This window comes from Echinops telfairi, unplaced genomic scaffold (assembly GCF_000313985.2).
Source record: "Echinops telfairi isolate 266 unplaced genomic scaffold, ASM31398v2 ScPeMD7_2565;HRSCAF=3150, whole genome shotgun sequence".
NCBI classification, from domain to species: Eukaryota; Metazoa; Chordata; class Mammalia; order Afrosoricida; family Tenrecidae; genus Echinops; species Echinops telfairi.
In genome coordinates this window covers 9,091,192-9,105,241 of record NW_022106463.1, presented here as the reverse complement: position 1 = coordinate 9,105,241, position 14,050 = coordinate 9,091,192, and the positions used below count along the sequence as shown (strand labels likewise).

Here is a 14,050-nt window from a genome sequence, read left to right as displayed (position 1 = left end):
CTGCGCTAGAGGGATGGTGTGTTCCATCGGTGCTGTGCTGCACCCTAGCTGGCTCATCCCTTCCTTGTGACCCTTCTATGAGGGGATGTCCAGTTGTCTAAAGGTGGTCTTTGGATTTTTCACCACCCGTCCACTTTCCCGAGCTTGACGTCCTCTGTTCTTAAGCTTCTGCTAAAGGACTTCCAGTGTGTTAACCGTTCCACGGAAGTGAGTGTGACTGAGCCCTCAGCTGCTATGTGGATAACTAGCTGTAATAGTCCTTTATGCTTTGTCTATCGTTCTGTATCTATAGAAATCATAAGTGTCCTGGCTTTGCCTCTCGAGAGAACCCTCTCGAACAACACCTTTGTTCTAGAGAAGCCAGACTCACAATTTAGCTCACATATGAACTGTATGGGAACAGGGAGGGCTGCCTAGACCTTGTATCAAGGGGCTTCAGCATCTGCGGGCTTCCTCTAAAAAGGGGCGTGCTTGCGGTTCACTTCTCTCTCCCCAGTTTCCGGCACGCCGTCCTCCGGGTGTCCCCACTTCCATTTCCCAGTTGGCCTCCCCACCGGCAACAGGCTGCTGCCGGAACCCACCACTTGAGAGATCGGACACTTTGGCGACCTTCTTTTATCCGTGGTGAGGCTCACAGTGAGCCTCAGACAGTAAACGTGCTTAAGAAAACACAAGACCCAGAGGAGGTGCTCCGGGGTCGAAGGCACGAACCCCAACCGAGATGGGAGTGTGGTGTGGGATCGGACAGACAGACAGATGCTCTCCCGTCACAGGGCTGCTTGCTGGGTGGTAACACCGAGTGGCAGGAGTGGCCAATGTGGGACGAGGAGCCCGAGGCCGGCCCCACGCATGACGCTGAGTAAGCAACCCACCCCAGTTAGGATGGCCACAGTCAGCCGCAGGGAGCCTCCATTCAGCCAGTCAGAGGCCACCGAGCCCACCTTCCCCAAAGTGAACTCCTTACCCAGACGTGCCGATGCACCCTGGTCGCTGCTAAGCTGGAAAACCGACCAACACTGTCACCTTGCTTTAGAAATGAGTCAAATCTTAGTTTTAAAAAAACACACTGCCACCCAGTCCATTGATTCCATCTCACAGCAGCCGTTACATGGCAGCACAGAACTGTCCCTGGGGCTTCCAAGGTGGTCCTTGTCTTTATAACTGGATGGGCGCAGGCAGCCTCCGCTGAGCTTAGTGCCTCGCAGCAGCTGCTGGGTTCAAACCTCCCACCTTATGGTTTTATGGTTAGCAGTGTGGTGCATATATGTACCGGGAAGGACACACGTGTACTTTTAGTGGCGTGGTTTTAAAACCCTGGGCTTGGTTATTAAAGTATCACTAGCAAAGTGAATGAAAAGCACGTTTAATTAGCAACCAAACCCACTGCCATCGAAGACCCTGTCTCATGGCAACCCTCTAGGACAGGTGGAAACTGCCCCCACTGGCTTCCCAAAGCCGCCAGCTTCATGGGAGGCGCAGACAGCCATGTCTCTGTGCCTCGGAGCCTCGGGGGAGCTCAGAGCACCAGCCTTCAGGCTAGCAGATGAGCATTTGAACGCTGCACCCCCAGGGAGATGGAAATGGAACCCTATGCAAATGCTTTTACAGAACTGAACGGTGTGATCCTGAAACACACGCACGCACATGGAGATACACGGGATGCTTTTTACAAGTGGGCACTGCATGGGTGGAGGGTGGCTAACGTTTCGGCAGCTCCCCTATCCCAGGGGAAGTCCCTTCCTAAATCTGCCTGTGGGTTAAATTTGGACATGAGTTAGGACACTGAGGCACAGTTCTCGTATCTAAGGTCAGTAGATTAGCTGTTTGCTTGGGGTATAGCAGGCAGGGCACCTTTCTGTGCATTGAAAATGCGCCTGTGAGAGGGGAATGCCCAGGTCCAGTCAAGCATCTTCAACAGCACCCTGCAGCAGCGGGAGCTCTTGCTGTGGCCACGTCGGTTACCAGGATAGCTGCAGGCACCTCCCAGCACACGGCTGGCCTACAGGTGCAGGAGGTGCAGACGCTGGATGTCCGTCCTATCCTCTCGGGGCTGCCCGTGCTCAAGAGGTGGCGATCGGCGTGGTTTCCCTGTGCCACGTGCACGTCTCATTTGGAGAGAGCCCAGGGAATTGTCAGGTGAGCCTGGCGTCCATCCCACAAGGGTGAGAGCCTCGTGGGGAGCTCGGCGATTTATGAGGGAGGAGAGAGAGTTTCGCGGGTCACAGGTCACTTCCCGAGACGGGCCTGAATTGTGTGATCAGTGTCTCTGAAATCCCCAGGGTGCCATTTGTCACAGTGGTTGCACAAGGAGGCTGGAGGGGGGCGGGGCCTTGTGGGGAGAGACGGACACAGACGAGCCCCCAGAGCAGGGGTGGGGGCTCTTGTGGAGTAGCCCCCGTCCTCTGTGGACGGGGCACGGGGCCGCAGCAGCACAGACAAACCCACCAGCTGTGAGGGCAGGGGACTCGCTACCTAAGCGTGCATGATGCTTGAAGAGTGCTTTAGAGAGCAGCAGCGGCCCCACCGAGCCCCAGGAAGGAGCCGTCGGTCCTGCTAAGACCTGCAGAGGCACATGCTGCTGCGGCATCTCCAAGGTGCACCCGGGCAGGCCGGACCCCAGCAGCCGCACACACAGCAGAATCCTCACCACTAATGCGATGGATGTCTGGGCCCACGGTTTCAGCCACTGTGTCCGTCCACCTCCCCGAGGGCCTCCCTCTGTTTCATCACCCTCTACTTTACCAAACGAGGGGTCCTCTACAGAGACGGTGGCTCCCGATGACATGCCCGAAGCATGCAGAGTGATGCTGGGAGCATTCCAGCCGGGCTTCCTGAAGACAGATTTGTGAGTTCTCCCAGAGACCTGTGGCTGCCCAGTATTTCTGGCCAGCATCGAGAAGGCCAAAGGACACCCCCTTGCTCTTTCTCCATCAGGAGAGTGACACTCAGTCATGCCCGGATGAAACGTTGGTGAGAATGGACAGAGATGATGGAGAAGGGGGTTCTGGGACCAGTCAGTCGTTTTTTCCATCGACAGTCTCTAAAGCCCCCCCAGACCACCCAGCTTGAAGGTACACAGTTGCCGCAGCTGTGTTCTTGCCAGGACTGCTGGACCGACAGCAAGCGACCTGCCAGCTCAAAAGAGCAGCTCTGCTCGGGGCCACCGGGCAATTCCTGTCCTCCCTTCGATAAAAAGCAAGGAAGAGAAAATGCCACAGGCACTGCCCCCCCTGGTGCCAGAGGGTGTCCCTGCCCAGGGCACAGTGAGGGAGCCGGTCTGGTGCAGTCCACAGGATGAGGTGGGCCAGGTCCCTTGTCTGTCCCTTCCCAGTGCCCACCCTCAGATTCATAGCTCCTCCCGGGAGCGCGCCTTTGCCCGTGCCTCCTGCCCGGCTCGGTCCTGCTCTCCGGGGGCCAGCCAGGTGAGGAACACCTGCACAGGGTCGACGTTCCAGTGCTTGTGGAAGGAGATGGGGACCTGGTGAGCGAGGTAGGCCTTTGGGTAGTCCACCGGCCGGGCCTGTGGGGGGAGGGGGAGAAGACATGGTTACGGTCTGTGGGCTGTCCCCATGGAGGCCACAGCAAATGCCTTCCTTCAGGATCTGGTGCAGGTGACGGCAAGGGCAGACGACCTTGCCCTCACATGGACTCTCCAGCTCACAAAACACACACACACACACACACACACACACACACACACACACACACACACACACACACACACACACACACACACACACACACACACACGCGCACGGGCACCCGGTAGGTGCCACCCCATCTTGACCCTGTATGGGGTTCTTGAGGATGCAACTCTTTTACGGGAGCAGGCATCCTCATCTTTGCCCCTCGGAGTAGCTGGTGGGATTGAACTGCCAACTTGTGGCGAGCAGCCAGCCAACCACTTGCCCGGTGGCACCGTACGTGTGCGGGCAGGCGAGGAGCGGTGAAGAAAGTGCTAATCTGGGGCCCTGGGCTTGGATGCAGGAGGCCGAAGAAAAGAACCTTCATCGTGGGGGCTGGGAATGGGAGCGGGGCAGGGGTGGAGCTGGGAGTAGGGGGCACTGTCGTCAATTCCCACAGCAAAGGGTCCTAATAGGAATGTACTAGGGTAGATGTTAGCTTACGAGGGCCCCCCCCCCCCCCAAAGATGCTGCCACTCCTCTTACTACCAGCCCAATCGCGTCTTTCCTACCCACAGGCATGGGCTATTTTCCTTACAGTCTAATGCTCTGAATGCGCGCCGTCTTCTCTGGGTGGGTCATTGTCAGATGGCCATGGACCAGCCCGAGGAAAGGACTTTCTGTGACGTCATCCTGACACAAGCGTGTGGACGGGGAGCCCTCTCGAGGGCTTAGGAGGCAGGTAAGTGCCTCCCGACTGATCCTGAGAAACTGGCTTCACCTTTCTTGTGCTGTTGCTGACCACTAAGTCCCGAGTCACAGTGACGCCGTGGGTGCAGTGGACCTGCCCGTGGACTGTCCAGGCTGTCACCCTGAAGGGGGAAGGCCACCAGGCTTTCCCGTGTGGAGTAGCTGGGTGGAACCACACAGCCAACCTTGTGGTTAGCAGCCAGGTTTTTAACAACTGCACCCTACTGAGGACTGCTTCACAAGGTCGCTGGTTCAAACCCAGCAGCTGCCACCCAGGGGAAAGATGAGGCTGTCTGCTCTGTAGAGGCTGATACAGCATTGCTCTGAGTCACACTGGGCTTGACGGCAGTGGGTTCTTATTTATTTATTGTGGGGGTGGGGGTGGGGGCGAGGGCTCCGTCAGTGTCTCATATATTTCTTACTATTAACGGTCTATTTCCATCTTTGCTCGCTGTCCTCGAGGAGGTGGAAATGGAGTCTGCTTCTATTATTATTATTATTTTTGATAATGAAAACACTGCCCATTCGGGCTTTTTTCCTAGAGCGCTATTTCTGCCGTGAGCAATCTTCTCCATGGGTTGAGAGCCCTTGTCGCTGACTAAATAAAGCACGAAGACTGCTTTCAACACGAGGGACGGACACGCGCGTTTATACATGTCAGGTTCCAAGAAGCTCGGAATCTCTCCAAGGAGCGCATCGGATGGGCCAGAAATGCAGCTATTTTCAGTCCTCGTAGATCCACTGTGCTTCCGAGAGCATGAGAACATTTGCTGACTGGATTCTTCAGAAACAGCCTCAAATGCCACAGAGCAATGCTCTTCTCCAGCCCTGGCCAGCACGATGCTGGCCCCTGAGCACCAGCCCCGCCTGGGCCATGGCTAGGTGCTGGGCCGGCGCCCGGGAAGGTCAGTGGTGGGAGCTCACCAGCCAAGTAGGAGAGAGAGACGGGGCTTCCACCACGATTCCTGTCTTGGAAACCCTGCAGGGCCTGCGGGAGGGCGTCGGAACCTTGATGGTGCTCATGAGTGGCGACTATCCTCTCCGAATTCATGCCTGTAACCCGGGCTAGATGCTTACTAAGAATGCTGGCGGGTGCTGTGGAGCGCACCCTGTGACAGGGTGAACTGCCTGGCCCCCTTGTGGGCTTCCTTGGCTGTAATCTGTATGGATTACAGATCACCACATCGCTCTCCCCCGGGCTGCCCCCCACCCACCCACCCACCCAAACAAGCCAATCCCAAGTGGGTACTGACTCACTGGGACCCTATGGGGCAGAGTGGAGCTGCTCCCCCTTGTGGGCTTCTGAGGCTGTGACCCTTCACCAGGGCAGGGAGGGCTGATGGATTCGAACTGCTGACTCTGGTGGTTAAGACCACAAGGTTAAGTTGCTTGAGGTTCAGCCGCCAGGGCTCCTTAGAGCCTTTGTTGCTAGGTGCCTATGGAAGTAACTTTCAGAATCCATAATGTGGCTTGAGCTCACGCTGCTGCCACTAGGTACTAAGGACCCAGTCAGGTCCAACTTCACGTACGCTGGAACCAAACACCGCCGGTCCTGGCTGTCTTCGCCGTTGTTTGGACATAGGAGGCCATTGTTCCAGGGTCTTCCTCTTCCTCACTGCCCTTCTTTTTGTACCAAGCGTGATGTCCGGCTCAGGGACCGGTCTCTCCTGACAACATGTCTAAAAGGCTTCTGGGTGGGTTCACACCTCCGACCTTCCAGTGAGAAGCTGAGCACTTACCCACTGGGTAACCAACACTCCTCCAGACACCCAGGGATATCTGATTGCAGGGCCAGTCCTGATAATGAAGAGCTGATGGACCGACAACGCTCCCCTGCCCTTTAATCTGATGTAAATCCACCCTCCCTTTGACACTAACGAGGAGCCCTGGTGGTGGTGTAGTTATACACGGGGCTGTTCACTGCAAGGTGGGCAGTTCAAACCCCCCAGCTACTCCTTGGGAGAAAGAGGAGGCTGTCTGCTCCCATAGAGAGTGACCGTTTCAGAACCCCACAGGGGCAGTTCTACCCAGTCCTCTAGGGTGGCTGTGGACTTGCTGAGGGAGGGTGGGGTTCACTGAAGGGTGAGCCAACTCCTGCCTACAGCCAAGGCCCCATCACCATCCCCCATGCTGCTGCAGGGGTAGCTCCGGGCATGAAGAAGGTGGTGAAGTGTCTGGCACTAAGGTCATAGGCAATTCCGACCAAGGGGGCTTCAAACGTGGTGGGAGGGTAGAACTCCAAGCCAACAGTACTCGGTGAAGTCCCCTCGTATTTCTAAGCAGCGTTGGTCATTTTTAAAGGCCATCCATTTCCCCCCCCAATCGAGAAACAAAGGGAAGGGAAAGGATGGAGCATCGTGTCACTGCTCGAACCCACACTGGTTCTGACCCAGTGCCAGGTGCGGTCGAGGGGCTGCTGCCAACGAGGCGATGCCACCCCACAGCCTGCGCCGGTGCAGCATCAGCCCTGTAAACCGGCCTCTTTGAAGGCTGAGCCCCAGGGCCGGGCAACACAGCTCTTACGGCGAGCCGGGAAAGAAGAGGAAGGAAAAAAGTAGAATCCCCAAATCAGAGGCGGCAGCACCCCCTCCCCGGCCCGCCCCATGTCTCACCTGGTGGAAGAGGGCGCTGTGTGTCACAGGGACCCCCAGTCCACTGAAGCACATGCCCAGAACCATGTCGTCTGGAGCGTCGCTGCTGTAGCACCGGCACTTGCTGGCCAGGAGCCTCCTGATGGCCTCTCTGCTGAAGACCATGCTGGAGGGAGAGCAGAGGGGCAGACGCAGGGCTCCCTCAGGACACAAGACCTGATAGGAGCAGTGCTTTGCTACACTGGGCAGTTTGTTCTTCCTGGTGTCCTGTGTCCTTGCATCAGGGGTGACTCCGACCCACCCTGCAGGACAGAACTGCCCCACAGGGCTTCCAAGACGGCCATCTGCACTGAAGCAGCCCGCCTCATCTGGACCGACCACGTTTCAGGCAGCGGCCGGGCACTTAGCGCCGCACCGCCATCACCACCCTGCTCCCAGTCTTGCCGACTCCCAGTCGCACAGACCCAACCGTGCAGAGCAGGCTGCTCTCTTGGGTTTCTGAGGCTATGAGCCATCAAGGAAGCTGTGGCAATCGTTTCTTCTACAAGAATTCATACCAAGCTGGTACCAGGAAGTTGGAGACTGAAAAAAAAAAAATCCCCAAAGTCCAACTCTTACAAGGTGACAGTCTGCTCGATCTACCGCCCCCGCCCCCCAACCACCACCTTTGAGCCTGTTCCCTCACGTCTGCCGCAGCGGCCCATAGTACTCACAAAAGGTCAAGGAGATGTCCCATGTGGAGGTGGTTGCCTTTCAGTCCAAAGGTCACGTAGGCCAGAGGATACCCCCCCACTCCTGGGTCTTGCTGGTGATGAGATACCACCCCCTGCTTCTCCGTGGGCTTGTTTTTTTAACACAGCATGACAGTACCACAGGGAATCCCGGGCACAATTATGCATAGCCACATCCCATCAGTATCTTTCCCCACCTTCTTACCAGGTGCATGCAAGGAGAGGTCATTTGGTGGGAGTGGCATGGTGCAATCAAACTTCACCCAAATGTAGGAATCTATTCTCCACCCTGGACTGTGTCTCACTGATGCACGTAGGACCTGGGCCTCGGGCAGGATGCGTCCAGCAGGCCTTGGCCTCCTCCTCACCTTACTCAGCCAGGCTTCTCCGCAGGCCTCTCCAGAGCAGCGCTGCTCCCCTCAGCTGTAGCAAATCATTGCTTACATTCATTGTAGGTAACACTGCTGAAGATCACCATTAAACGAAGGGCTCAATCTCACTCCACTCCTGATCACTAGCAGATCATGCCCTCCACAACGGGGCCCCAGCCACAGCACAGGGAATCGGGAATTATTATCTATCGCATCAGGGATAGTGGCTGGAAGAGCCATGTTAACAGACAATAACTCGTACTGCCACATCTTTCTCTCATGGAGTGGCTGGTGGCTTTAAACCACTGGCATTTCAGGTAGAGGCTGAATGCTTCACCACCGCACCACCAGGGCTACGTGTGTGTACGTGTGTATATTTATATATCCACATACATACAGGTGCGTATGTTCACACACACATATATTCACTACCATCAAATTGATTCCAAGCCCTATCAACCCTGTATAAGTTTTCTGAGGCTGTAAATCTTTATGGGAGCAGACAGCCTCTCCTCTCTCCCCAGAGTGACTTGTGGGTTCAAACCCCTAGACTTACAGTTAGCAGACATACCGACCTACCTACCTGCCTATATACATACATACATACATACATACATACATACATGATGCAGCTTCAAAACATTGGTGGAAAAATGGAACTGACAGATAAAAGAATTCTTCCAAGAAAGTTTTGAAGCCCACATACATATACACATACACACATATACACAGTCTGTGTTTTTAAAATTTTCTGCTTGTGCATATGTACATAAGACAAGATAACATTTCACCAAGCACCACCCACCCTCGCTACACAGGAAGCATGGTGATACTTTCTCTTCTCTTCCGGCCTCTCTCTGATGGTGATTTTCAAAATGTTGGCCTTGATCCTGGATCACTGGGTGAGAAGCAAGGTGGTTCCAGCACTGGCGCACCCAAAACCGCAGCGGAAACACTTAAGACACTACTTGACCACTGTGGGCCTGAAGCTGTGACCAGAGGCTGGCCTGAGAAGCTCTCATGCCCTGAAGCATCTTCCCACCTCTTTGTAAAAGAGCAGGGGCCACTGTGCTGGTGCGGTGTCACGTGACTATTCTATGTTCCTGAATCATTCATTCACTTACTCTCTGCACCTCATAAAGCAGCCGCTCCGGACAAGGTGGGGCTATTATGAGAGACGAGACACAGGTGCCGCCTGTGTGCATGGCACGCTATGGGGAAGGCATCATAGCCCGATGTGAGGGGGCCAGGCTGGGCAGAAGGCCCCCCAGGGGATCAACGAGCTGTGCTTAAGCACCATGCCACCAGGGCTCCGTAGATAAACTAGAAATCATACTTATCTATGGAATTGCTGAAGAGGGAAAGGGGATACTGTGTAGATGTGCAGCAAAGGAAAACTGGGCTTGGAGGAAGCAGGTGGACTGGCAGGCCTTCTAGAGAGTCCATCCTTTAAACAGGGCCACAGTCACTCACGGGGGAGCTGTGGATTCGACTAAGCGGACCACACCGGCCCCACTGCTACAGCTCACGTGGACCTACCTTGTAGGACAGAGCACAACTGTTCCGTGACATTTTCAAGACTGTGAATCCTTATGGGAGCAGTCACCCTCGTCTTTCTCCCCTGGAGCGACTGGTGGGTCTGAACCGCCAACCTTCTGGTTAACAGCCCAGTGCCTAACCAGCAGTCCCAGGAAGGGTCCTTAATAGAGATGGCTTAAAACCAGGGGTCCGTTGCAGACAAATATGTGTCTTATTGAGTGGCCATCCCCTCACTTGGATAATGAAAATGGGAGCGTATACACTTGTGGGGGGCCAGAAACACTGCAGTAGTCTTCGAACTCTACTCTGTCTTGGACATTTCTGCCATGCAATTAAAAGCCCATACATGTGACGCAAACGAGCGCTCCAATCAAGAGCAACTATCAGCGGAAGCAGAGTCACGGGTGAACCAGATATTGTTAACCATAATAACAAGACACGGGCTTTAACAATTACAATAAAGACGTCAAAATGTGCTGGGAATGCTAACCCCTGAGCCTGTGTTCATAACTCCATTTGGGGGTGGGTGTTCTTTGTGACCGTAGGACGATGCTTGCAGTGCCAGTGTGTCGTCGTCAGCCCGTCTGTTTCTGTAACGTGGCGGAGATTAAAGAAGCCATGCAGGGAGCACAGATGGGGGGTGTTAGGCGTCACTCCACGTGAGGATCACTAAGGGAGCGAGGAACAAGGATGAGTCTCCAGAGCCAACACAGAGAGCGAGAGCCCTCCCCTAGAACCAGGGCCCTGACGTCCAGCCTCCTGAGAAAATTAAATGCTCTCATTAAGGCCGTTCGCCTGTGGTATGTGCGCTGCAGAAACACTGATGGTTACGAGCCCGACCCTTCACCGCGGGCGACCAAGCAGGAGAGCCACACGGAGAAATTCCCATATAAAATGTAAACTACTTAAAACCAAACAACATTCTACCGTCTGAAATGAAAACACAGAGGAGGTCTTCGTTGTGTGGAGGGCACTGAAGAAAGGACCAGGGTCCGTGAACTCGGCCAGACGGGCCCTGTGAGCACAGAGCGAAGCAGAGGGGGGAAAGGCTACAGACCACTGGTCAGTGGATGACGCGAGCGCAGATGTCGTGGACGGACAGACGGGGCAGAAAGAAAGCAGGCTTCCACACTGGTTGGCGCTTTCCATATGGATCGGAGACCGCATCGAGACATCAGGCAGACCGTCTTAACTCTTTAGGACATCATGCACAGTGTGGCACGGTCGGTCCCTAGCACAGAGAAGACACTCGGCAGATACCTGTTCACCCACTAACCCACTGCATGGATTTTCACGGCTCCTGTGGACAACAGAGAGCCCTGGTGGTGCCGCCATGACGTGCACGGCTGCTAACCAGAGGAGGGCGGTTCAAACCCACCCAGCAACTCCGCAGGAGAAACCAGGGAACCGCTCCCAGTAAGAGTCCAAACCACGGCGACTCCGAGTGACAGCGTGGAACTCCCCTGGTGGTCCAGTGGTTACACATTGGGCTGCAACCCACAAGGCCAGCAGTTCGAAACCACCAGGCGCTCTGAGGGAGAAACACGGGCCTTTCTACTCCTGTAAACAGCTGCCGTCTCGGAAAGCCACAGGGGCGGTTCTACCCTGTCCTTAGGGTCGCTGTGAGTCGGCGTGGACTCGGTGGCAGTGCGTTTATAGGGTTTCCAAGGCCGTAAACGCTGTGGAACCAGACTGACCCCCATCTTTCTCCCACTGAACTCTGCCGGTAACAGCCAAGCACTTATCCACTGCACTACCAGGAAAGGCTATTGTCTAGAACAGCCTGCAAGGCAGCTCTCCTCCGTCTCGTGTTTCCAACTCATTCTTGCCAACTCGAGTCAGCTGGTGGCAACCCTGGAGTAAAGCTGTGGGTGGGCAAGGACTTGATGGTACCGGATCACAAGGACAAGAGTGTGGGTAGCAAAGGAAGATCCCCTCGAACGGCCTACCAGGGCAGAGAACAATTCACTGCTCCATTGATTTACCCATAGAATCAAATGTTTGTCTTTCCCCGTAGGAGACCAGACAGATGTTTCATGTAAAAACATTGATCTTAACTGTTACTTAAACCTATAAATCCTACATGAGTACCACTGAGATTAGACATAAATTAGATTTAATTGCTTAAATCTAAGCTACTAGGCAAGTCTTGTCCCAAATGGGATTTACTAAAGACTGAATGATTTAAATGTCTAATGGGTCGCCCGTTATCTGAAACTAAAATCTATGTCCAATTTTGTTTTTCCTTTAGACAGACAATCGAAACTAACTAGCGGCTCTGATGAGCTAGATTGTGTCTCCCCGGGATTCTCACCCCCACGCCTGTGGTGAGGGATGCTGGTGGCACAGTGGGTGAAGTGCTGAGTTCTTCACTAACTGAAGGGATTCTGAGACGGTACACTGTGACAGGCCCAGACTGCCTCGTTCTTCTCCCGCGGAGCAGAGTGTGGGTTCCGACCATGGAGCCTGCAGTGAGCAGCCCAGAGCTTGGCTGCCCTGGGCTTCTTTAAGAACTGAGGACTTTCTCCCCAGAGAGGAGAGAGTGTTCTTGCCCCTAGAGGCAGCGCCCTGAATTCTGCCTTCCAGCCTCTCACAGTCCTTCCAGCCTCTCACACTGTGAGAGCCCCCACTGGCGGTATTTTTGTTATTGGTGCACAAGAGGTTGGAGACAACTGCCGAGACACCAGTGTGAGTATAGCGACATTTCCACAGTGACCCTGACGTGCATGTTAACCTGATAAAACCATCTTTACTGTGGATTCCTCTGACATCGAGCATATTTTAACATTTCCTAAATTATCAGCCAATCTTCTCACATTATGGGGCCCTACGGGGTTTGCAGAAGGCTCCGGATGACAGGGACGGCCCCAAAGCCACACGCAGGGTCCCCACGTGGATGAAAGCTCTGGGGAGTCCTGTCTGGCCATTGACCAGGGAGGTGCGAAGCCTTGCTGACAGACCGAGGGCACTGGCAACGGAGTTCCTGCAGGTGCAGGTGGGTTTAAATTTAGCAACTTCTCCTTGGTGCTCCCATTTTAAATGGGAAGTGTTGGCCCGTTTTAAATGTGCTCTAGTTTTTAATATCTTCTGCTTTCTTCTCGATTGAGGTTCTTCTCTGTTATTTTGTTACTGCTGTTAGACTGGGTTTTTTAATGTTTTTCTGTCTATGAAATCCAGGATACATAAATCCACAGAGAGAGTAACCAGATTAGTGGTTTCCTGCAGGTATGGCAAGGGAGGCTGTGGGGTGGGGGTGTTGGGAATGGGGAGCTAATACCAGTGAGTGCAAGAAAGAAGAAATGTTCACAAATCGATCGTGGCAGTGATTGCCAACTCTCATATGTGTAAATCACTGAACTGCATGATAGGCAAATTATGTCAATGAAACAAAAAAATTTTTTAAAGAAATTTCATTTAAAAACTAGAACAAGGAGCCCTCGCAGTGCACAGTTAAGTGCTTGCTGCTAACGGAGACGTTGGCTGTTCAAAACAAAGTCTAACCCCAACCCCACCCGCTGCCATGAGTCAATTCTAACTCTCAGAGACTCTAGGGCACAGGAGAACTTTCCCACTGGGCTTCAGGAGCGATCAGTCTTTACGGGAGCGTGCAGCCTCATCTTTCTCCCTTGGAGCCCGTGGCTGGGCTCAAACTGCTGACCTGGGGCAGCTCCACTCTGTCACGTGGGTGAGCCAGAGTCTACTGTGCAACATCGTTAACAGATCACATTCCTATCAGATCCCAACGTCGCAGACCCACCCCAGCTCTGTGCTCCGAATATGCGCCACGCATGTGCAGTGTCTCCACCAGGCCAGCCCCATAGTTACCCTCCTCCGCCGGTGATGTAGCTGTAGCCGCCAGTGCCCAGTCCGTAGCCGTAACGCTCTCCCAGGAACACGGGCTCTCGGGCGTCATAGCAGCTGAGCAGGTGCTGCAGCCTGGGGATGCTGCAAGGCCAGAGGAGGGCAGAGTCAGTTCAGAGGGGCTCCAGGATCAAAGGGCTGCGCTTCCTACTTCCCCACACAGAGCCCCGGGTGTGCTCATAACCAAAGGTCCTCGGTTCAAAGCCGCTAACGGCTCCGAGGGAACAAGATGAGGCTGTCTGCTGGCTGCGGTACAGATTGACAGCCTCGGAAACCGTAGGCAGCAGCTGTGTGCAAGATGAGGCTGTCTGCTTCCGTGGGGATTCACAGCCTCCCAGACCCACGGGGGTCGTGTCTGCCCTACAGGGCAGCTGTGAGTCCCAATCAGGCAGTAGGCTGGAAGCATGTACAAAGCCATTATTGTAGGAAATGGTGCAAGAAATGTACAAAGAACTCCTGGGTGCCTGTGGCCCAGATTCACCCACCTCTGGCGTTTGGCCGCCTTAGTTTCTTTTCTACTCTCACTCCCCTGTGGGAGCTCTCGTTCTCTCTCTCTCTCTCTCTCTCTCTCTTTCTCTCTCTCT

The 14,050-nt window shown here is 54.4% G+C and overlaps 1 protein-coding gene across 1 annotated transcript in view; it reads right to left on the bottom strand.

The window, feature by feature from the left end:
- Positions 1–1,347: 1,347 nt before the first annotated feature.
- The window catches only part of B3GLCT (beta 3-glucosyltransferase), a 67,245-nt gene continuing 54,542 nt past the window's right edge, over positions 1,348–14,050 (bottom strand). Inside the window, exons 13-15 of the mRNA XM_045294061.1 lie at positions 13,431–13,550; positions 6,986–7,130; positions 1,348–3,520 (exon numbers count right to left, since the gene is read on the bottom strand). Of these exons, the coding sequence (XP_045149996.1) occupies positions 3,347–3,520; positions 6,986–7,130; positions 13,431–13,550 (439 nt within the window). The 3' untranslated portion in view covers positions 1,348–3,346. The remainder of the gene's footprint in view (positions 3,521–6,985; positions 7,131–13,430; positions 13,551–14,050) is intronic.